Source organism: Crassostrea angulata, chromosome 8, assembly GCF_025612915.1.
Source record: "Crassostrea angulata isolate pt1a10 chromosome 8, ASM2561291v2, whole genome shotgun sequence".
NCBI classification, from domain to species: domain Eukaryota; kingdom Metazoa; phylum Mollusca; class Bivalvia; order Ostreida; family Ostreidae; genus Magallana; species Magallana angulata.
The window spans coordinates 35,545,047-35,570,065 of record NC_069118.1 but is presented as its reverse complement, the minus strand read 5'-3'; the positions used below and the strand labels follow the sequence as shown (position 1 = coordinate 35,570,065).

General features: G+C 32.8%; 1 protein-coding gene across 6 annotated transcripts in view; it reads right to left on the bottom strand.

The window, feature by feature from the left end:
* LOC128158169 (plexin-B-like) overlaps window positions 1-25,019 on the bottom strand; it is a 342,553-nt gene that overhangs the window by 243,535 nt on the left and 73,999 nt on the right. For 5 of the 6 annotated variants that reach the window (XM_052820921.1, XM_052820923.1, XM_052820920.1 and 2 more), the window contains exons 8-10: window positions 21,219-21,315; window positions 9,640-9,748; window positions 9,469-9,501 (exon numbers count right to left, since the gene is read on the bottom strand). In XM_052820921.1, the coding sequence (XP_052676881.1) occupies window positions 9,469-9,501; window positions 9,640-9,748; window positions 21,219-21,315 (239 nt within the window). The remainder of the gene's footprint in view (window positions 1-9,468; window positions 9,502-9,639; window positions 9,749-21,218; window positions 21,316-25,019) is intronic. The other variant, XM_052820924.1, reaches the window with a different exon arrangement.

Below are 25,019 nucleotides of genomic sequence, written 5' to 3'. Positions count from 1 at the left end.
TTTTTGCAACGAAATTAAAGATACGTTTATCGCTTACATTTATTTTGGAGACCGTGCCTGATAACAAATAAATTTACATCTAAAATGTTATTTCTATCGGGCACGGTTTCCAATTAAAATGTAAGTGATAAACTAAAATAATATTTAGTGAATCTTTAAACTTAGGCCTTATTGTATTCATCTGCCATTTCTTGATTAAGCAAATTGATTCTTATGCAATGAGTTGTCAATCACCAGGGAGGCAAAGTTGGGTTTTTGTACACAATTTAGTTGAATAAATGGAAAAAAAATCTTGTAATACGTTTAATACTTTAAGGAACTTATTTCTTATGCGCATTTAAAAGGCGGTGCAGAGCATGAATTTTTGGACAATTGCCAATCCAGACGATCGCTAGAAGGCTGCCGAGCATTAGCTCGACGCCTTAGAAATCTATATATACCTATTGAAATTATCTGGTTGGCGATAATCCCCGTCCATTTTTTGACCATTTTGAGGCGGGTCTAACTTACATTATCTTGCATGCTTTCTGCACGGTATAGTTCGTTTTGTGAACGATAATGTTTCGCTTTGCGAATGGTGCGGTTCGTTTTGTGAATGGTACGGTACGCTTTGTGAACGGTACTTTTCGTTTCGTTTCTTGCACGGAGCAGTATGGTTTGTTTTAAAGGTGTAGTAGCACGTTTCAGGGTCTGTAATTCATAGATATGTATTCATGTTTATGAAATAATCATTTTGTGACAACCAATATGCTGAAAATGCAAAGTTAATAGAGAGCAAAGCTTGCCAGTGCAAACCACTGGCTAGCACTTAGATCCTAAAACAACAACACCTGAGGTAAGAGAAAATTCAAACCTTTCCTTCTTTAAACATATTAATACTTTTGTCGTCAGAATTGGACCCACAATTCCTTGAAAAGGACACTCCCTCAAAATCCATTCTCAACCTCTGCTTCCATCAGTTGGCAATAGTTTTCTCGGGGTGTCAAACAGGCACTTTAATTAATCAATATTATATAAATAGTGCCTGTTTTGGAGGGTAACAGTTGAAATTGACATCCCGAGACAACCATTGTCAACCGACGCAGAGTGACTGAATGTCAATTTTAAAGAAAACTTAAATGCTTTTCTATAGGAATGACTTGAATTCTACTGCGAACCATGCGCGCATCATTTACGCGCATTTAACAATTCGTTATGTAATCCGTTGCTAAGTGTGTTGCTAACGCTAAGGGTAATAGAACAGATTATCAACTGCGTCTAAACCAATCAGATTTCAGTATTTAACATGAAAGTATAATAATGTTTAATATCATACGATATTGTATCAGGTGATATGGTATGATATTGTATGATATGATATTGTATCAAATGAAATGATATTGTTTATAAATAATGAAATTGTAAGATAAAATATTATATCATACGATATAAAATTGTATTACAGTCGCACCTGCTGTTACAACCACCTTTAATCAGCGGCCACTCACCATTAACGGCCAGTTACAATCCTGCACGTTCAGTTTTTCACTATATTTTAACTCATTTAAGCAGCCACCTGTCTAACGCGGCCAGCGGTCCCATGGTTTTCAAAGGCCATTTTGTCTGTTTTGTCCCATGACTTCTGACTATGACATGTGACCCCGTATCGAAAGAAGCCAAATTTCGACAGCTGATAATGAGTTAATTACCGTATTGACAAATAATTGAGTGTGTAATTTGATCATGAAGTCTGCAGGGATTTGATGAGATAATTGATTATAACACCTGTTTTGTGTTATTTATATATCTACATTTATTTGTATACTTCATTACAATGTTATTAAATGGCCAGTCCTGCACTTAACAGCTCAACATGTACAGCAATTTGACAATAATATGCACATTTTTTCTAGAAAATTTCTTTGCAAGAATAGATGCTTATTAGGATAGGTGCTTATTAAACATCCCAATGGAATTATGACGCTTTGTTTTAAGAGGTAGAACATTGGCTATTGTAGTTCAGTACATATAGCCTTTGTATGGAAATGCTACTACTGTTTGTTTACTGCATTTAATCAATTAAAAATAATTGTTCAGGCATATTTAGCAAATATTGTTTTGCTCTTAATCCCTTGATAGATAAATTGAATGAAAACAGCCATTTAAAATTAATAAAAACTGTTTATTCAGCAATCTGAGTTGTGCATTCACCATCTCCATGTATGCCGCCATTACATATGCTATTTATAAATCTGTGCAATAGGGCCAAAATGAATGTACTCAGTGTTTTTTCTTTATTAATTTGAAACCTGGAATACGAGGCCACCTGTCTTAAGCGGCCAGTTTATCATTGTTCCACAAGTGGCCTCTTAAAACAGGTGCGACTGTATATAAACAATAATATTTACATTCCGAATATTTTTTGCATGTAAAGTTTGTGAAAAGATACTGCAGGTATAAGACCGTAACACACACAGGGTACCCAAAGGTTAATACAACTAGTTTTATTATGACATCACAAACGGTGAATGCTGTAAAATGCAACGTCACAAGCGAGAATCAAAGTTTACGCTTGTGGCTGTTACAGTGGCTCTTCCATTAATTTGAACTTACCCTTAGAATAAATCAGAAATTTGGACGTATAAATCACATTTGCAGACAAGGAAAGAAGTTAAAAAAATGTAAATATAAGCATTAAATCATTATTTTTTGAAAGATATAGTCTCATAACTGCAGCAGTGTGTGCATACAAATTTTCATAACGCGCTAACACGTGTTACTCAATTTGTATGTCCACACCGCTGCAGTTATGAGACTATATCTTTCAAAAAATAATGATTCAATGCTTAAATGTATTATATGATATGATACAGTATTGCCTCTTGTAATATGATATACAGTGGGATCCGCTTGACTGATAGTCAATTTGTCAGAGAAAATTTAGATCAGAAAATTAACTTATTATTAGATTAACAGATTTAGAGTTTTGGGGGTCTTTGATTTTGGAAAACTGTAAACGTGGAAAACATTATGGTGTTTTTAATTGCACTATGTTCAAAGTGAGACAATTTTCTGTGAACATTAAACCACCGTGAATATTGAGCTGTGCATTCACCGTTTCTGTGTAGGCCGCCATTAAAGATGCATGTGTGCGTGATGAGGGCCACTTGTTATCGTAATCATAGTATATTTAAAAATAGCAAACATGAATTTCATGTTAATTTAATTAGTATTATAATTAAACAACTATTTATAAGGGAAGATTCGTTTGACCTTTATCTCTGTGGCCCTATCAAAGGCAATTGTGAACACGGGTTATTGTCATTTATTATCTCGGACATCTTCTTAAGGCAAAGACTCCTGTACAACCATGACGTTGTCTGTGATCAACATTCACAATCAGCGCTTCATGTTAAGATTGATTGATTATAAATGTGTACTTCTTTTTAACAAATTACATGTACATTTTCCCCAAATTTTCATGACAAATGTATCAATGCGCTTTATACACCAGTGCTTATTACATTCCACACAACTTGTTTTATCATTCTCTTAGCACTTAACACGAATAAGGCCTTTATTTTAAGTTATTCATATTAAGAAAATAATGTAAATACATGATGCAGGTTCATCACTTATCAGATTTTTTTACAATCAGGATTTACCTTTCAAGGAAAAGAAATTGATTATCCGTGAAATTAAAAACACCATGAAAGGTACTTACACAAGAAATCATGAAATTTTAGACAAGTGGAATTAAAGACAGTTACAGTAGAAAAAAATATAACTTTTTTAAAGACATACATTATCAATGAAAAGATGTAATCTGTATGTCAATAGTTTAAAAATGAAATTATTTAACTTGTATTAGCAATGAAATAGCATTTTAGTCATTATTTTTGTTGATAAATGCTCAAAAGAAAATGTTTCTCATATGATGGTTTCAAACTGGCACCAATTTTGACAAGAAGTAAATAGAGGAAATGACTAATTGTCTTTGCCCCTCTTTTTACCTGGAAAATTTATTTGAATATTTTTTTTCTGTTATATTAAATGCTCTTTTAAAATACTTACTTATACATAATAATATCTAGTTATAGTTAACTGATTCTTAATCAGCCCTGCATTTAATTAACACATACGAATGGTAAATAAACAAACAATAAAATGTGTACAATGTGTAAAATGTGTACACAGGTAAGGTAAGTCCTGTGTGCGATTATGCGGAACAACTGTTGATGTTGATAGCTTTGTGACGGTCAGACCAGTTCGAATAACGGCGCCAGATAGCTTAGTTGGTAGAGCACCTGACTAGAGATTCAGGGGGCCCGGGTTCGAATCCTGGTCTGGTCAGTCATTATTTCTCCCATCCCGTTACAGCTTTAAGGTCAAGATCTAGTAAATGAAAGGTGCCTACAGGTCTATGAAATTCAACATATAAATTATTGTAATGATGCTTCCTAACTATACCTTTGTTTCATATAGTGTACTGGGGCTTAAATTTTTGGTAACACAATTAAAAAATCATGTTTTAAATAACTATTTTCTATGAAATATGAAGAATAAAAGTAACAAATCTCAGAGTTTGGTCAATTTTTGACTAATGAAATATACATCTCTAGAATACCTACAGTCTCTTCAAAAATGGCATTTAATAAGTTCTTGACCTCCTCTTTAAAATGATGTCAACATCAGTCTTTTAGAGCCATAAAATACGGGAATAGATTCATCAAATTAATTATGACATCATAATGGTTCTAGCACCAAAAATGACAGTCTGGAATCATTTACTAGACTTTGACCTAAATCTCACTAAGGAGAGGTTCACCTGTGTGCATTGAAGTGTAACAAATGCCCTGAAGAGATTTACTGTTTACATAAGAAGGGTGTCAACCAATATACAGGTGTAGGAGGATTTGGGAATAATTATTACAGTGGTCTCAATCCAACCGGCCACATCGCTCACCCGAGGAACAATCTAAGGTATGATAAAACCAGCTTAATGGAGTCATAATACAAACTATCTGGACAATGTACAATAATACATGTAGATCCTGTATAAATATAATCCATTTTTCCCCCTGGATATTCTTATGTTTATAATCATTAGTCCCTTTTCTAACAGGATAATTTTATAGTCATATCACATGTTGAGTATTGCAGTTCTCAAAAAGATCCTTAAAAACTGTTTATTTATGGGATATAAAACCTACATCAAACTCTGAACCTTCTTGTGGGGCCAAAGTCTTAACAATTATAAAAAATCATCTGGCTGATTAGTTTCTGAGAAGAAGATTTTTAAAGATTTACTTTACATATTCCTTTGTAAAACTTTGACCCCCCCCCCCCATCCATTGTGGCCCCACCCTACTTCCGGGGGTGTTATTATTTTCACAACTTTTAATCTACACTACTTGAGGATGCTTCCAAACAAGTTTCAGCTTTCCTGGCTGATTGGTTTTTGAGAAGAAGATTTTCAAAGATTTACTCTATATGTTTCTATGTAAAACTTTAACACCCCCCCCCCCCAATGTGGCCCCACTCAACCCCCAGGAATCATGATTTTCACAACTTTGAATCTATACTACCTGAGGATGCTTCCACACAAGTTTCAGCTTTCCTGGCTGATTAGTTCCTGAGAAGAAGATTTTTAAAGATTTACTCTACATATTCCTATGTAAAATTTTAACCCCCCATTGTGGCCCCACCCTACCCGTGGGGGTCATGATTTTCACAACTTTGAATCTACACTACCTGAGGATACTTTCACACAAGTTTCAGCTTTTCTGGCTGATAAGTTTCTGAAAAGATTTTTAAACATTTACTCTGAATATTTCCTATGTAAAACTTCAACCCCATTGTGGCCCCACCCTACCCCTGGGGGTCATGATTTTCACAATTTTGAATCTACCCTACCTGAGGATGCTTCCACACAAGTTTCAGCTTTCCCTGCTAAATGGTTCTTGAGAAGAAGATTTTTGAAAAGTTCTCAAAATTTTTCATTAATTTCTAATTATCTCCTCTTGAAAAAGGGTGTGGCCCTTAATTTTCACAACTTTGAGTCCCCTTTGCCTAAGGATGATTTGTGCCAAGTTTAATTGAAATTAGTCCAGTAGTTCTTGAGAAGATGTTGAAAATGTGAAACGTTTATGGACAGACAGACGGACCGATGGACGACAGACAAAATGTGATCAGAAAAGCTCACTTGAGCTTTCAGCTCAGGTGAGCTAAAAACTATGGCTCAGAATTGGCATTCAAGTCTGTTAAGTTTCATAATCATCCAAGTCTTTTAAGTCCATAAATGGGTATAGCATAAGCTACCCCCAACTTCGTCTCGGTAAGCTAAAAAGGCGAACAACAATAAACTCAAAGTGAACTCTGTCATAATCAGGGAAAAGAACTCTACATCAGCAGTGTTTAAACCCATTAGAATACTAGCGAGACACTCTGGGCTGACACCAAGTATAAGTTGCAATTGTTAGCCCTGTTAAAATTCAACCAGCCCAGAGAAAACAGTTGACATTTGTTTATTTCTTCATTTCCATGAAATCATTCAATAATCTGTTTTTTGTTTTCCTTTTGTCATAAACTTTGAATTTTTTCTTTAGTTCTTTTGTTATTGTCCACCTTTCTTTTTTTAAGGACTGGTAGCCCTAAATTTATTACATAGCATGTCTGGGGACTCTACCTTGCCATGCTCATATGTTGCTTCAATGCATAGCTTACATGAATTAAACTCTTGTTTTGAATGTTGTTAAATGACGGTACAAGAAAAGTGATAGTGTGACTAGGACTTAACAAGTCAATAAATCTTAAAACCTTGATCCAAATATTATATGCACTTCACTCAAAAAAATAATCATGTCTAGTCAGGCACTTGTACAAACAATTTTGTTCATCTGTACCAAAAGTTGTGCGTCTCGGGTACTTTCTATATTTAAAACTTAAGATATATTACAAGCTATTTGGTTATAGAGGATATTCTTAAAACACTCCATCCTAATACCTTTTTAATTTTCTTCCCTTTGAAGGGGGTTTGGGCCTACATTGAACTTGAAATTTCTTAACCTAAGAATACTCCCTGTCAATTTTGGTTGAAATTGACATTTTGAAAAGATGTGGAAAATGTAAAAAGTTTATGGATAGACCAATGGATTGATTAACAGATAGATGAACAGACATATGCTAAACAAAATGTTATCAGGATAGCTCACTTGTGATCAAAATAATCAGGAGAACTATTTTGTAAGTTTTGAAATGCAAAAGCCCTGGGAAATGTAAATATTGAAACTCGAAAGTGGGGGCAATGATTAACAAAAGGCCCACTGGTAACACTGCTCATCTGAACAACAGTTTCTTGTATCGTTCCATTTTGAAATTTTTAAAAATGAAACTTTTTAAAAATATTCCAAGATTTCATAGTACATAGAATAAGTAAAAAATGTTAAAACTTCCAGACAGACAGCAACAACAGATGATCAAAAGAGCTCACTTGAACCTTTGGTTCAGGTGAGCTAAAAAGGTACTGCCAGATGCCAAAATCATATTTCTGATTTTCAAATGCTCTAAACAATTAAATAGCTTAAAATTAATATGTGATTAGTCTCTAATTTCATAAACAGTAAACAAGAGGCCCAGGGGCAACATCACTCACCTGAGCAACAATAGCCATAACTCTGAATAAAGGAGCTTAATAGTATCAAATTCAAAATATCTTGACAATTAAGTACAGTTAAGATCTAACACAAAAATTTTATTGACATATTACCAAACCCCTCTTGTTGTTTTAGATTTTTCTTTATTCCTATTTAAACCCCGCCCTTTTGGTGGCACAAACTTCAGTCTACACAATTGAAGTCTTCACAAAGGTTTCAGCTTTTTATTTGGCTGAATGCTTTTCCAGAAGATTTTGAAAGATTTTTCTTTATATTTTTTCCCATGTAAAAATTAAACACCCCCCCCCCCATATGTGGCCCAACCCTACCTCTAGGGACCATGAATCTACACAATAAGAAGATGCTTCTACACAAATTTGAGCATTCTAGCCAAAAGGTTTTTGAGAAGAGTTTAAAACAGTTTCTTTATATATTCCTATATAAAAAATTCATCCCCCATCATGGCCCCCACTCTTACCCCAGGGACCATGATTTGAATAAACTTGAATTTACACTTTAGCATTTCTGTACAAATTGTTTTTGAGAGGAAGATTTTTGAAAAATACAAAACATTTCTCTAAAATCTTAAATTATTTCCCTTTTAAAAAGGGTGTGGTTCTTCACTTAAACAAACTGGAATTCCCTTCTCCAAGTGATGCTTTGTACCAAGTTTAGTTAAAATCGGCCCGTTGGTTCTAGAGATGAAGATAAAAATGTGAAATGTTTACAGTGACAACAATGACGACAACGATAGTCAGCGGACAAATCTTGATTAGAAAAGCTCATCTGACCTAAAGGCTGTCTCTTGCAGGTAATATATTGTACCTTTATAAATCACCTGTATATTTTCAGCAAAATAAAAAGGTTTTTAATACAAATTGTAGGCCTAGGTCTCTAAAGATGATCAGAAAAACAATATTTCAGCAAGTTTCTTTCTGTTTATATAAAATTCAGACATTATAATTGAAAATGTATGAAAAGTCTTGAATATTTAAGTTCAAAGTAAAAAAAAATAATAAAATCTTAAATTTTAATGATTTAAAATGAGTTGTTGAGAAAACTTCAAGTATTTTGTTTTAATAAATACATGTATTTGTTGACAGCAATTTTCATGGATTTCATTGTCAAGTTGTTCAACTAAATTAAATGTTCATTGTTTAAATATCTTATTGATTTTGTAAAAATCACTGACTAGAAATTTAAGTATATATAAAACTTGTCATTTTCACTAAATCCATGAATATTGATGCCAATGAATATTGACGAAACCACACGAATCTCCCTTTAAATTGAATGTGGAAGATGTACATATTGGAAAACAATGAAAATTGTGGAATATTTCATACCTGAGAATATGAACATGATAAAATCCCACTAATTGTGTTCATGCCTACCCATGCATCTGCAAACGACTGTGTGTATTCATAAAGTTACCTCTAAAATAGGAGCTTTGTTTTTTCATTGATGGATTGAATATAACAGTTTGAGGATGCTTAAATAATAGGAAATCATATCTGAGATCATCAGGTACTCTGATATCACATTGAAACACAGCAGTGTTGTTATATAAAGGAGCTGCACTTTACACAAGGAATGTAGACATGATGAGTTTGAATATTGGATGAGCAACAAAGAATTGAATATTGCATAATGAAGGAATTTCATACTAATAATATTCAGGGCTTTAATTATCTTCAAATAGTCAGTGATGTTTACATTTTAAATGGTTCAAGTTCATGAAATTGAAAATAAAAACATGATGAATACATAATAACAGAAATGTTAGCAGGCCGTTAGTCTATCAAAGGCAGATTTATAGCATTAGAAAACTTACAATGTAATTGGTGTAGTTTTGTACATAAGTATCCTGAAAATGGTTTTAAACATAGTATTTAATGTTACTTTGAAATTACACTAATTAACATTTTATTCACCTCTTGCAAATTTTATCAAATTAATTAATTCATGAAGCTCCTTGGATAATCATAAAGTATCAAATACATACATTTCGACTGCTGACACTCTCCCCAGAACACATCTCAGTGTTATATTGACATTTGTTCTCTGCAACACACCAGTCACACCAGTAAACATTGTCAACACACCTGGAGCAGCTAGAGAAAAGAAACAGCAATACAAACTAGAACAGTCCTGATGGGACTAATACCCTTGCTTATTTCAAATGGGACAAATATGAATTTACTTTAAATAACTAAATGTATAATTGAATAATAAAGATTATAACAAATAAATACAATACAATTAAAGAATTATAAAAAAATAAATAGAGGTACTGTGAGCAAGCTCACAAATGATACCCCCCCCCAAGAAAAATTCATAACTTGAGTATTTTTCAATAATAGAAAATAATGGATGCTATCTATATCACTGTCCATGTTCTAAAAATAACAATAATAGAAAATAATGGATGCTATCTATATCACTGTCCATGTTCTAAAAATAACAACTGCTCTATTTTTTTTTATTGTAAATCCTAACATGAATACACAACCCAATTTCTACTCTTTTAATTGCATTTTATTTCAACTTTAAAAATAACTTAAAAAGACTTCCGGAAATTTAAGGGTCGTACAAACCGGAATAAACTTATATCGTTTATTTGTACCACGTGGACTTTGATTGACAGTAATTGACACGTGCTGAAAACTACAAGATTTTCGTCCGACTAAGGGCATCATTGTATACGAGGAAAAAAGGGACTCTCTAAATGGAACACACCCTCACTTACTCGATAATTTATAAATGTTTTACCAATTTCCGTTCATTTTAAAATGAACAGACATAAATATGTCAAATAACCCCTAAAGGGGCCTCATTTACAAAAATGAATTAAGGTTGTAGCAACTCCTACGATTAACACGAAAAATAAATGCTTACAAAATAAGAATAGTGGTTATTTAAAAAAAAAATGAACAATTATTACCTGGGAGAAGTAGAAAAGACATATTTTTATCAAAAAGTGTCCAGGAGAATCTTTGCAAGCCCTGCATGTGTAATGTTTAACGTAAATACGCATGCGTATTAGTATAGAAGGCTGAACCCCATAAAACGTTGCAATGTCACTATGTGATAGGTTATACGTAATTATTAATTTTAATGAAATAATTAGATTTATTTCATGGAGAACTTTGTAATTTTCTGAAAGTTTATACATTCATGAGTAGTACAGAAATACCAAACTCGATCGAAAAGTTTTTTCAAGTCGATTTTTTTATAAGATGCGTCGTACTGTCTCTTTAATGAATGAAGACATTTGCATCCTTACGATAACTAACTTGACTGGAATCGAACGATAATCAACATGTCAAGCAGCCATTAAATGTATTGAATTTTTAGTATACTGATTGCAATTTTTTTTTTTCGGAAAAATTGGTTAAACAAATAAATAACAAGAATAGAATTCCTGGGTCCCCCGCCGGTCAAGCAGTATACTAGTATCAAGTCTATCGACCAATGCTGATTTTCGAACTTGACCAAGGTATTAGTGGTATAAACATTTGGTATAAATTTAATGAAAATCCGTCAAAATTTGTAGGCATGAGAGCGCTTACAAGGTCAATTTTTGGATAAAACGGAGTCATTATTGTGGTCAAAGTCCCATAACTCCAACAAAAAGTATCGACCAATGCTGATTTTCGAACTTGACCAAGGTATTATAGTGTATAAACATTTGGTATAAATTTAATGAAAATCCGTCAAAATTTGTAGGCATGAGAGCGCTTACAAGGTCAATTTTTGGATAAAACTGGGTCATTATTGTGGTCAAAGTCCCATAACTCCAACAAAAAGTATCGACCAATGCTGATTTTCGAACTTGACCAAGGTATTAGTGGTATAAACATTTGGTATAAATTTAATGAAAATCCGTCAAAATTTGTAGGCATGAGAGCGCTTACAAAAAAGTGTGACGGACGGACGCATGGACACACGGACCCACGGACGCCCGGCATTTCTATGTTCCCGTACCGCATTGCGGCGGGGGACAAAAAAATAATATATATCAGGGTACACCATTTTCAGAGAGGCAGGGGAAATGAGAACCTGAAGTCTAATTTCATGTGGCCTTACACAAGCAAGCATTTTTTAAACAATAACCTTAAACTTGCCTAAATGACATTCAGGTCATAAGCAATCTTTGTGTGAAGTAAGAATTTCCAATGTCTCTCCATGCGAAAGATGTGGACCGGACACAAATTTTGCATTTTTCAGTTAAGTGATCTTGACCTTGCCCAAATGACCTTGGGTTAAGGTCATGACACACATTCAGGTCATGAGCAATCTCTGTGTGAAGTAAGAACTTTCAATGTCTCTCCATAAGAAGACCAGACGAGAAATTCACACTTTTTCTGCCAGTGACCTTGATCTTGCCTGAATGATTATTGGTCAATGTCATGACACACCTTCAGGTCATAAGCAATCTTTGTGTGAAGTAAGAACTTCCAATGTCTCTCCATGCGAAAGATGTGGACCGGACATGAATTTTGCACTTTTTCTGCCAGTGACCTTGCCAAAATGACCTTGGGTCAAAGTCATGACACATCTTCAGATCAAAAGCAATTTTTGTGTGAAGTAAAAATTTCCAATGTCTCTCTATTAGAAAGATATGGACCAGATTTGTTGCATAGACAGACGGACAAGGTGATTCCTATATTCCCCCGCAAACGAAGTATAGAAATGTTTAGTTAACAAGGAAAAATTCAAAATTGTTTGAACTTAACTTGAAATACTTTTGTCATACATTTACAAAGGACTATATTTGGTATGGTAAGATATCTGCCTCCAATTTTAACAAGATTTTTCAGCATCCGATGATATTTTTTATTTAACTGTAATACAGAAAACAAGAGGCCCACAGGTCACATTGCTTGCATGAACAACAATTCCTTGTAACATTATAGTTCATAGCATATGCTATTTCTATTTTAAACTTTGAACCCCTTTCTATGGCCCAAGTATTAGTCCATGGTTTACGGTTGGCTTTAACAATTTTGAATCTACACTATTTGAGGATCTTTGCATAGTAATCACATAAACTGTAGCATTGTAGTTCTGAAGAAGAAAATTTTTAGACAATTTCCATATATATTTCTATGTTAAACTTTGAACCCCTCTTTGAGCCCCAGTATTAGTTTGGTGGTCACAGCTTTATTAATTTAACATACATATTATTCAAGGATGCTTGCATAGTAATCTCATGAATTGAAGCACTGTTGTTCTCCTGATTCAGAAGAAGATGATTAAAGATTATTAATCCATATTAATCTTTGAATTCCCTTCTGGGGCCCCAGTATTAGATCGAGGGTCAAGGCTTTTATAATTTAGAATCTACACTATTTGAGGATGCTTACATAGTAATAATAGAGCACAAGGCTAAGTGGTCTTGAGTGTTAGGCCTGTAACCAAAAGGTCGCTGGTTCAAACCCCGCTGTTGTCACTTGATGTTGTGTGTTAGACAAGGAACTTAATCTACATTGTCTCAGTCCATCCAGCTGAAACTGGGAACCAGCGAACACTAGCTATAGGGTTTAACCCTAAAGACTCTCATCCCGTTAGCACCATGAAAACCAGAGATAAGCACCGGTGTTGTGTGCTTTCATGGCACGGAGAAGAATGTTTAATAAATATTAACCTACGTAGTAATCTGACTAATTGAAGAATGTTAGTTCCCGTGAAGATTTTTAAACATGTTCCATATATATTTCTTTGTTAAACTTTGAACCTGTCTTGGGTCCCCAGTATTATTCCAGGAGTCACTATATTAAAGACAGTGAATCTACATTATCCAAGGTTGCATGTAGTTCTTGAGAAGATGACTTATAAACATTTTTCCTATTTACTTTTAGGTTAAACTTAGAACCCCTTTTGGGGCCTCAGTATTAGTCTGGGGGTCATGCTTCTAACAATTTTGAATCTACAATAGCCGTGGATGCTTGCATAGTACTCTCACAAACTGTTGCTTAGTAGTTCTTGAGAAAAAGATTTTCACACGTTTCCTATATATTCAATGTTAACTTTGAACCCCGCCTTGGGCCCCTAGGATGCTTAAATAGTAATCCCAGAAACTGTAGCATTTTAGTTCTTGAGAAGAATATTTTTTAACACTTTCCCTAAGGCATTTTTGGTGCACTGGTTCTTGAGAAGAAGTTTTTCTATGTTAAACTTTGAACCCAGCCTGGGGCCCCAGTTTTGGTCTGGGGTCACAATCTTTACAATTTAGAAGCTTCACTACATATACAAGCTTCTGTGCAAATATTGCACAGAAGCTTGTATATGTAGTGATTCACAGAAGCTTCTAAATTGCAGAGGTTGCTGAGAGGAAGATTTTTAAAGACACACACCCTAGACTAACTGTTCTGCAAATATACCCATTTTAAAAAGTGTTTAGCCCTTTATTTTAACAATTTAGAATGTTCTTTCCATTAAGATGCTTTGCACCAAGTTTGGTTAAATTTGATTCAGTGGTTGTAGAGAAGAAGTCAAAATGTGAAAAATTTACAGATGGACAGACAATAACCCCTCCCTTTGCAGTAAATGAAAACAAAAGTTTCTATCAAAGTGAATGTTAGGAATGGCTATTTTCATCTACTAGCCATGCAATGCTCTTCTGTGAATAAAACCTTAAATATGTTTCTAATCTGAGTCTTGACTGATCATGGAATTAGTTGTTTCAAAATTTCTTCACGTTCTCCTAATATGGCATGTACAATGCAACTTCATATCTCAGACAATTGATCCCATAGGACTATGATTTTCTTTGATGACTTGTTAAACTTGGATAAACTCCCAATTAAAACATTATCATAATTTGCATACTAAGTAAAACAGAAAATTTAATATTCCAAACAATTTTAAACATGATAACAAAGCTCAGCTCACCAAGATGAGGCATCAACTTTATGAGGCATCACCTTTCTGAGACCACCTTTATCACATTATATGAAAACCATAGTCAATGATCTTGGATATTCATAGATACTATTTTGACACAATATCGTATATCTTATGTTTATCAAGAGGCCCATAGGCCACAACACTCACCTGAGGAACAATAGGTATGATTCAAGAGGCCCAATGGGCCACATCGGTCACCTGAGCAACTCTGGCTTTATATGGTCGTTCAAAGGATATTGTGCCATTTTTACCGAAAATAAGATTATATGCAATATAAATAACTAAATTTTCAGTTGGTGTTCATGGTTAACTTCCAGTTCCCTCTATTTTAGCCCCTCCCCCCCCCCCCCCATCACTTTGTAAAAACATTTAAATACATGAAAGTATAAAGGTACATTTTTTCTCCATCCACTATTTACTAGTTATTGTATTTTATTTTTAAAAATCCTACATGTGAAAGAAGAAAACTGTACCTCAATGCACCCAGAATAAATGCGCTCAATTCCTTAAATTAAAAACATTGAAAAATTTAATTGGCCTTCCCCATAATAAACGATTGTCATTTACCAGGCATGAATTCATTTTCTATGACGTTTCATATCCTTACTCACTTGATTGAAGAATAAACTTGACTGAAAAATGTTGTCACATATGTTAAAGGGGCATGGTCACGATTTTGGTCAAAAATCATTTTTCCGATTTTAATATTTACAATGAATCATTAAGGCATTTTTAATAGGTAACCAAAATTTGATTGTCATTTGCTGATTTATAAGCAAGAAACAGAGCTTGAAATTCTACCCTATGTAAACAAGGCGTTTGTTTACATTTTGAACGTTTCAAAACTAAAACGAATGTTTTAAACGTTAGGAACTGTTTATCTTTGCTTAAAATAAATAAAAAGATAGACAAATATGTTGGAAAAAGATTTTTTACTGGTATATTGAACCTATGTAAACAAAAACAGGGCACGAGCCTTGTTTACATGACAAAGAATTTGAGCCCTGTATCTTGCTTATAACTCTACGAATGACTCTCAAATTTTATTTGATCATTAGAAATTCATTTCTAAAGCATTGAAAATAATAAAAACATAATGATAGAATTTGACCAAAATCGTGACCATGCCTATTTAAAGAGCTATAATTCAAATCAATGTATTGGCAGGCATGTCGCTCTATTGTACCAAGGCCCACCCATTATTGTCATCTTTATTAAAAAACAACAAATGTCTACAAACAAAGATGATTTTCTGTTGCAATAATTTTTTAAGAACAGAGATAATGCTTTTATTCTCATAATAATGATGTGTCAGGACTATGGAAACTGTTTAAAAGGCGTCGTTTTCATATACTTGTGTTCGGAAAACAATGAAAAAGAAAATGGGGGAATAAGATGGTACAACTGCCCATTTGGTTTAGTCGTAAAAATACAACTTCAAATTGAACACTTTTTTCACTTAAATATATTTGATATATAATACAAGTTTATAAAAGGGTAATTTCTAACTACCGTATTTTCCTGACGTATCGTCGATGCAGACGACTAGTCGAATTGCTCATTTTAAGCCCAAATTTTAAAAAAATCCTACGATACGTCGATTCAGACGACACGTCGAACTTATCGCTTAAAAATAGTGTATCAAACTGCAAGTAACATTATCAGTAAATGATGTACATGATGTCCCCGATATTGCTACCAATTATTATTAATGATTAACATTTTAACAATTACTGTACTTATGCATCGTATTTTCAAATACCGATAACATCTATAAAGTCGCTTGCATTGTATACTATTCCTGATATCATATGTTATGCAAGTTGTATGAGAGTAAACTAACCTTACTTTATCAGAAATATTTTATTCCCATGTATTAAAATAAATATCCACTCTGACCACCGCCAGTGTATTCGCCATTACGTAACCAGCCACCTGTTGACTCGGCGCATGGTCAATGTTTGTTTAACAATTTCCAGTGTCAGAAGCATGCACCTGTCTTGTGTCGGACTTCAAAGGGGGATCTCAAGTGCAGAAAGCTTAGCAATTACTATGATTTAATGAAATTGTTTACTTTGTATCCAGTAATGCAGTTACACCCTATTGTTTTACATAGACACAGATAGAAATAGATTGATCATAAAAATTTGTACGACTTGAAAATGACGATATACGACATTCATACGTTTCCTAAAGTTTTTATTTAACAATAATTAAATAATTGAACAATAATCAATGAAATTTAATCACTATTATAACGGTACTCTTTATATACACAGGGTGTGAAACTGTGAACACGCCGTATGAATCTCAGCCTTAGGGAATGATTACTATATACTGCAGTAGTATTAGCACAACCGGTGTCAGCCTATTGTATAAACAATAGTATTGATAATTGCCTATTACATATTTTAAAATTGAATTTGACAACAAAATATTTCTTATTTATACTTTCCACTAACAACTCTTTACTAATAAAATAATTTTAATTCAAAACATTCCCCGTACTTGCTGCAATAATTTTTTTCCGTTCAAATTTGGTTTTAATTTTACTGCGCAATGTTATCTTCCCACTAGTGATATATAGAACCACTTTTAATTGATACTTGTACATGTACATGTGCCATTTTTTAAATTATCGTCATTATTATATATACTAGTGTTAACAAATTAGTGAAAACGATAATTAATAAAAATGGAAAATGAATTCAGTAAGGTAATTTACAATCACACAGCCAACTCAAGATGATTAAAACCAAGATTTTTTAATGCTATTTTTAACAATATTCTGACCTCAAGCCTTAGACAAGTCGATTTAGACGATAAGTCGAGTGTTCTACTTCAGAGAAAAAAAATACCGACAAATCGTTGGCAAAATACGGTACATTCAGTTTGAAATTATCGAACCTACAACCTAAAAACCTATGTTCTATAAAGTTACCTAATGTCTGGTGCTCTAACCACTGAGCCATTTATTCACAACAAAGTGTGTTGTTTAAATGCTTTATGAGACGTTGGCCATGAATTTATGGACTTCTATTATTTTTCTAAAACGTTCAATTGTTGGGCTACAAAATGACATTTTTAAAGTGTAGTGGGTCATTTCTCCACATTTTTGCTGATTTAAATCGGTTTAAATTCCATTAAACCGCATTTAAAATATACCAAAAATATGGAGCTCAGACTCAATCTATAAAAGAAAAGGCATTAAAGTTATAAAAATGAAATTATTTGGAGGTTTTGAGACACATACGCCAGTTTGAATCAACCTATTACAAGTATTTAAAATACTTAAGTGTTACAATGTACAAACCGATGTTATGTTAAATATGCATTGTTTTTAATTATTTTTAAAACAATAATTAGACTTAATGATCTTTTAATTTTGCAGTATCTAATCATTCTTCATATGGGCATTTTGACATCTTATTCACCCATCTTCTTTGTGTAGATTTTATGCAATTCATCGTTGAAGAAGGTGCACCAGAAAGTAGTTACAGCATATCATCCTTTTGGCAAGACATTTCTATTGATCAATCAAAATTTCAGCGTCAATTGTAGAATTATAAGCAAGATACATAACTTGGTATTTCCTATTCAGAATGAACAAAAGCATGGCCTCAGTTCTGTGAGCAAAGTTCTGTATCTTGCTTAAAATTCGAAACTTGACACAGCTGAATATGGTTAGTAAAGAGAAAATTGTAAACAATTAAAACAAAAGAAACATGCACTAAATTAAAACAAAGAAAGAGCACAATTTATTTTTCATAATATATTTATACCTATATATTTCTAGCAGCAAAAACAATCTCCGTTTAGACTGAAAATGCAGAGCATCTTAACAAAACATGTTTCATTATAATCAATAATAACGTACAAATCGTACCGAATTACCAATAGAATGTATAGTATTTATAATATAATATGTTGTTAGTGCATCAGATTTTGCTCATTTTGCGCAGGTAAACAATTAACCGTCTGATTTACCAAACTCTATATTTGATTTGATATGTAAAAATTCCAAAATACAGGCGATATTTCCATAAAGCATAAACGAAATTCAAAACAACGTAAAAACATGGTCACGACTGAAAATGTCAACTCATTGAAAGATTTAACCTCAATTCACTTCACGAAATTGGCACAAATATATTAGCATGTTTCAAATTTTCCTTCGTACGTAAAATGTTGCACAACAGGCAAATTTATCTTTGTCAGTTTGACCCGATTGCCATGAGTCAACATTCAAACATGGCTGCTTTATACAAAGAACTTTTGTTTTCGATATGAAATACCGAACCCGAAGTTATAAACTGATTGACCGCGATAATATCTTTATTTTTATTTTAGTAAATTACTCAAATTTGAAACAGAATTTGCCAACAATTTTTGTATTTTATTATTTTCTTTTCCATAAGGATTATTTATGCAAAATTACATTGAATTTGACTCAGTAGTTCTTGAGAAGAAGATTTTTTAAAATGCACCCCCCTTTTTCTACAGTTTCGATGTTTTCTCCGCTTTGAATTAAGATCATTCTTTCATTTCTGCAATTTATATTCGCCTTCTCATAAGGATGCTTTGTGCCGAATTTGGTTGAAATTGGCTCAGCTGTTTTAGAGAAGAAGTTCAAAATGTAAAAAGTTTACAGACGGACAGACGGACGACGGATAGAATGTGATCAGAAAAGCTCACTTGAGCTTTCAGCTCAGGTGAGCTAAAAATCAGCTTAATGGAGTCATAATACAAACTATCTGGACAATGTACAATAATACATGTAGATCCTGTATAAATAAAATCCATTTTTCCCCCTGGATATTCTTATGTTTATAATCATTAGTCCCTTTTCCAACAGGATGTTTTTTAGTCATATCACATGTTGAGTATTGCAGTTCTCAAAAAGATCCTTAAAAATTGTTTATCTATGTGATATAAACCTACATCAAACTCTGAACCTTCTTGTGACGCCAAAGAATTGTCCTGGGGCCAAAGTTTTAACAATTATAAAGAATCATCTGGCTGATTAGTTTCTGAGAAGAAGATTTTAAAGAATTTACTCTACATATTCCTATGTAAAACTTTGACCCCCCCCCCCTCCATTGTGGCCGAACCCTACTCCAAGGGGTGTTATTATTTTCACAACTTTGAATCTACACTACCTGAGGATACTTCCACTCAAGTTTCAGCTTTCCTGGCTGATTAGTTTCTGAGAAGAAGATTTTTAAAGATTTACTCTACATATTCCTATGTTAAAATTTGGCCCCCCATTGTGGCCCCACCCTACCCGCGGTAGTCATGATTTTCACAACTTTGAATCTACACTACCTGAAGATACATCCACACAAGATTCAGCTTTCCTGGCGGATTAGTTTCTGAGAAGATTTTTAAAGATTTACTCTTACTATATATTCCTATGATAAACTTTGACACCCCCCCCCCCCCCCCATTTTGGCCCCAACCTACCCCCAGGGGTCATGATTTTCACAATTTTGAATTTACACTACCTAAGGATGCTTCCACACAAGATTCAGCTTTCCTGGCTGATTAGTTTCTTAGAAGAAAATTTTTAAAGATTTACTCTATATATTCCTATGTAAAATTTTAACAAACCCCCATAGTTGCCCTACCCTTCCCCCGGGGATATTGATTTTCACAACTTTGAATCTACACTACCTGAGAATACTTCCACACAAGTTCCAGATTTCCTGGTTGATTAGTTTTTGAAAACAAGTTTTTTAAAGATTTAGCGTATTTTTCGAAAATTAGGTAGATACTTTTTTTTCCTGACACGTGGACCTCGCCCTATTCATCGCTTCGCCCTATTTACCCGGCATGTTTTTTTTTTTGGTTGGAAAATTTGATATGAAATTTTGCAAACATTTATGCAACCCTCCAATAAAATCATGTGTGTTTACTATAATACTGCTTGAATTTCTGTGTAAAAATTGTATGGACTTTAATCAATATACTGTAGTAATTTATCATTTAAACAAATTAAATGTGAATAAATTTATTTCTTCTTACATTTCTTACTTAGATTGCTGACTGAATCATCTTTCAATCATTATTACATGCTGTCATGCATTTTGATCATGTGCTTACGATAAACAGGAAATCGATTTCGCGTGGTAAAAGTAAAATGAGAACTGTACAAAGGGTAATTATGGGGGAAAAATATCGTCGGGTAGAAATAAAAAAAAAAAACAATTTGTTTTTATAATAAAATACATGTACAAGTTTTTTTCTGTATATTAAAACTCTCGATGAAATCTTCGCCAGGTGTCTCTGGAATCAGTCTGGGTAGCGCCTACTTTGTTTATACACAGAATTGGCCATGTAGTTTTTTAAAAGAAGTAAAATAGTTTAATTGTTAACATATGATGCACGACAACAGACAAAAACCAATTGCAATACGTCGCCTGAGTTACTCAGGTGAATAAAAAGGTATCTTGAAAGCAAGACATTTTTAGGAGGCCACATTGGCTGTCCTGAAGTTTACTCTTCAGAATAATAGTTTAACACTAATTACTCTCAAAATATTGTTTATAGTCTAACAATCAACATTTCCCAAACATTCCTCTTTCTTCTAAATTCATAATTACTGGTAATTGGTATACATGTATGTATCATAGATCTAGCTATAGATTATACATCAAGAAAATTAACTCTCACCTAGAGAAACTGCTGCAATTGTAAAGAAGATATGGTTTTGATACAATGATGTGCTTCGTTTCCAAGGATTCAATGCCCAAAGTTATGTTGATATGTCCTGTACAATACACAAATAAAACTACATTTAATATAATCATGCACATATATACTGTTTATTAATATCATTTTCATTGAGTCAAAGTTCAGTGTATGTTCTAAATGTCAGTTCCCTTTAAAATAGCATATTATGTAGCTTCTGAACTGTTTCTCTGTTGTATTTGTCTGCATTTTAAAGTTTTTAAAGACTATTTTCAGATTATAAGGTAAATCTTGATAATTCTAACTTGAGGGGACCTTAGTTTGAGAGATCAAAACTTGGAAAGATCAAAATTAAAAAAAAAGTACCAAAATATTTGTTCTGACCAGTGGTTAAAAAATAAGGTAGCCAGAAGTTTACATTCATTACTTCATATTTAAACTGTAAATGACTTTCAAAGTTTAAGTTCTGTGATAAGCATAATCTAAAAGCAATTAACTCAGGCCATTGCCTTGTGACATTATAGCAGCAATTTAAGCAAGTATATGCAGGAACATTTCAGTGTAAATGAGCGGTGCATTTACAAATCTTAAACCAATTTAAATGAGAGATGCTAAGAAATTTTCCCTTAAGGTATCCCACTCCTAAATTCTTGTATCAAGAATTTCTTGAGAAGTATATAATTATTGTAATCTGTAGACAAAACATACTTAGAAAATACAAAGATAATAGGAGGTCAGTGTTCATCCCTTTAAGTTATGCCCAATCTAATTTGACCTTTTTGCGCCTAAAATGTGATTTCAGCCTGATTAGGATTTGATGTCAGTATTTTTTATTATGCAAACTCTTTTCTTGAAATATCCTTTTTAATTATGCACAATGGTCACACTGAATAGAGGAATTACGAAAGAATTTTGTACGAAGCTGCATAAAGTTTTTTGTGACCTTTTTGCACTAAAAATAGACAATTTCTATCATAGTTACAATTTGATTTGAAATATTTATAAAAACATTTTGAATATCAAGAACTTTACATGATTAATCCAGTTTGCGTAGATATGCATTCAGTATCATTTTGACATAATAAAACATGGGGGTCAGTGATGTCAAATCTTAGATATATGGCTTCAAAGATAAAATTCTTACAAAGTTTGGCTTTAAAAAATTCAAGACATTTTCTATATATTTGCATGATTTTGTGCTAAATGTCTATCATTCTTTTAAAATGTAGTTTTGTACAAGTCACACAGGATGTATATATATATAGAACATGTCACAAACCTATCAAATGTTAAAATGTGAACAATGAATAAAGAATAATAAAAAGAAAGGTATATTGAAAATTCCTAAAATTGCTTGTTTCTGTCATTTTCGTCTATAAAACATTCCGCACGAGAAAATAGTTCCCCCGAAAAAACTTGTTTGCTTCTTGAATTCAAATGGATTTTCTTTCTGAATTTAGTGTTATTATGAAATGATGATCTCTCTGTGAGGATTAGATTAATAAAATAATATTTATTTAAAATCTAATGAACATCTGTGCAATGAAATCAAAACGAGAGGAGTGAAATACTTTAAAATGCTTTGATGTTATAATAAAACTTCAAAAAATTAATTTATCTGGCAATGATTAAGTGCATTTTAAGGTCTAAATTGAACAGATCCAGATCATTAATTAATTTGCAAAAAGATGCGATTGATCTGCAAAACAAAAACTTTCTATCTTAAAAACTGTAGGAAGAGTAATCTGTTCAATAAAGGTACCCTTTTGGTAGCCGCCCACCAATCCAGCCACCCGACCATTTTCATCATTTTAATATTAACCAGATTTTTCCTTTGGAAAAACCAAATTAAAAAAAAATGTTTAAAGAAAACAGTATTTCATCTAAGTATGGTGCAAGGTAAAGATAACTACATAACAAAGAATTGCATCATCAATATTAAAGGTAATAATAGACAAAAATCAATTTGTGTGATTCTTAGGGACTGTATTAAAAGCTTTATATAAATCAAACTGTTTGAGATAATAAAACATCTATATTGTCTGCAATCATCATGAATACAAACATCAATTCAACTGGTTGGATAAAGCAAATATAAAATCAAACAATATAGATATCTTCTATGTAACAATATACACACCATACGGGATGTGATTATAAAAGTCCTTTAATCCTTTTGATAAGACCTTACAAAATAGTCTCACTTTAAAGTTGAAAGTACTTTGGCTATAAAAAGTTATAGCACTTTAAACAAACAAAAACAAGCCCATGGGCCACAATGCTCACCTGAGCAACAATAGACACAAGAAATCATCTTGACGTAAGCGTCAAATGGGCCGCAAAAAATATAATTGTTGTATGAATCATTGGTTGTTTACATAAAAACACACCACAAAGAAGAAAATAAAAGTTGGTTGTATTAATTTTTATGGTAAATTTTAATATACTTTCAGCAACTTGTTTTAACATTTTACTATTATCATAAAGAATCGAGTTGGTTACTGTAAGCATTTCTACCGGTAATTGAAAAACACACTGATTTCTACAATAAAAAGTTCAACTCATCATTTTGCTCTTGGAGATAATGTATTTCAAACCATTTTGTTGTTGGTTTTTTTTTTGTTGCATTATATTGAATAAAAACTTAATGCATTTCAAGGGACCACAAAATTAGAAAATGATTAGTTAAAATTTTCCAGTCAATTCAAATTTTCATTTCTGTCATATTTTGCGTAAATAATTGATATTGATGTCATTTCATGATATTTTCTACCACATTTTACATGGAAATATAATAAATACACACACACAGTCATTTTATTTGACTCGGCACATAGAAATTCAAATATATCATTTATATAAAATTCAATGACATTCAGGTCTTTAGTATTTCAGGTCTTTAGTATGTCCCGCATACCGATCCCGATGCATTGTTTTGAAAAGAATGAAGAACTCCAGAATTTTCCGAATAGATTATAGTCTCGATAAAAACGCGCCAAACACGACAATCTACTAAGTATGACCTATTTTTCATTTACGAGTAAAACAAAAATTATGTGATATTTTTTAAAAGGCATGAAACATATTTCTTCATGCAAATTTACATTTAATTCATGAAAATATGCATAAGATTAATTCTATTAAAAAAAGAACTATCCCACAGAAACGCAGTAACAATATTTAAATGTGTATCAAATAACGGACCGCCTTCCGGCGGCCCATAATAATAAAATCAGCTTTATGGAGTCATATACAAAATATCAGGACAATGTAGTATAATATGGTACATCTTGTATATTAAAAAGATTTTTAATTTTTTTTCCCTGGATATTCTTATGTTTATCATTGAGCCCCTTTTGTATCAGGATAATTTTTAAGTCATGTTTGCATATTGGGCATTGCAGTTCTCAAGAAGATCTTAAACAACTGCTTATATATGGGAAATAAACCTACATCAACCTTAGAACCCCTTGTGAGGTCCAAGAATTCTCCAGGGGCCAAAGTCTAAACAATTTTCAAGAATCAACAATACGTCAAAATGCTCATAAATAAGAACAAGTAAAAAGCTGTCAATGTGACAGCAAACCGGGTTTTCTTTTATGTGAACTGTATCCATGATCCATGTCAACCCGTATCCAGTGAAATGGATAAGGTGAAAGGGTACCCTTTATGCAATTTTTTGCCAAAAAATGACTAAGTTCAAAAGCTGGTATTTTTTTCATAAATAATCGGAAATCTAAATCCTAGCAATATGCACACCTCTGATATATGTACAATTGATCT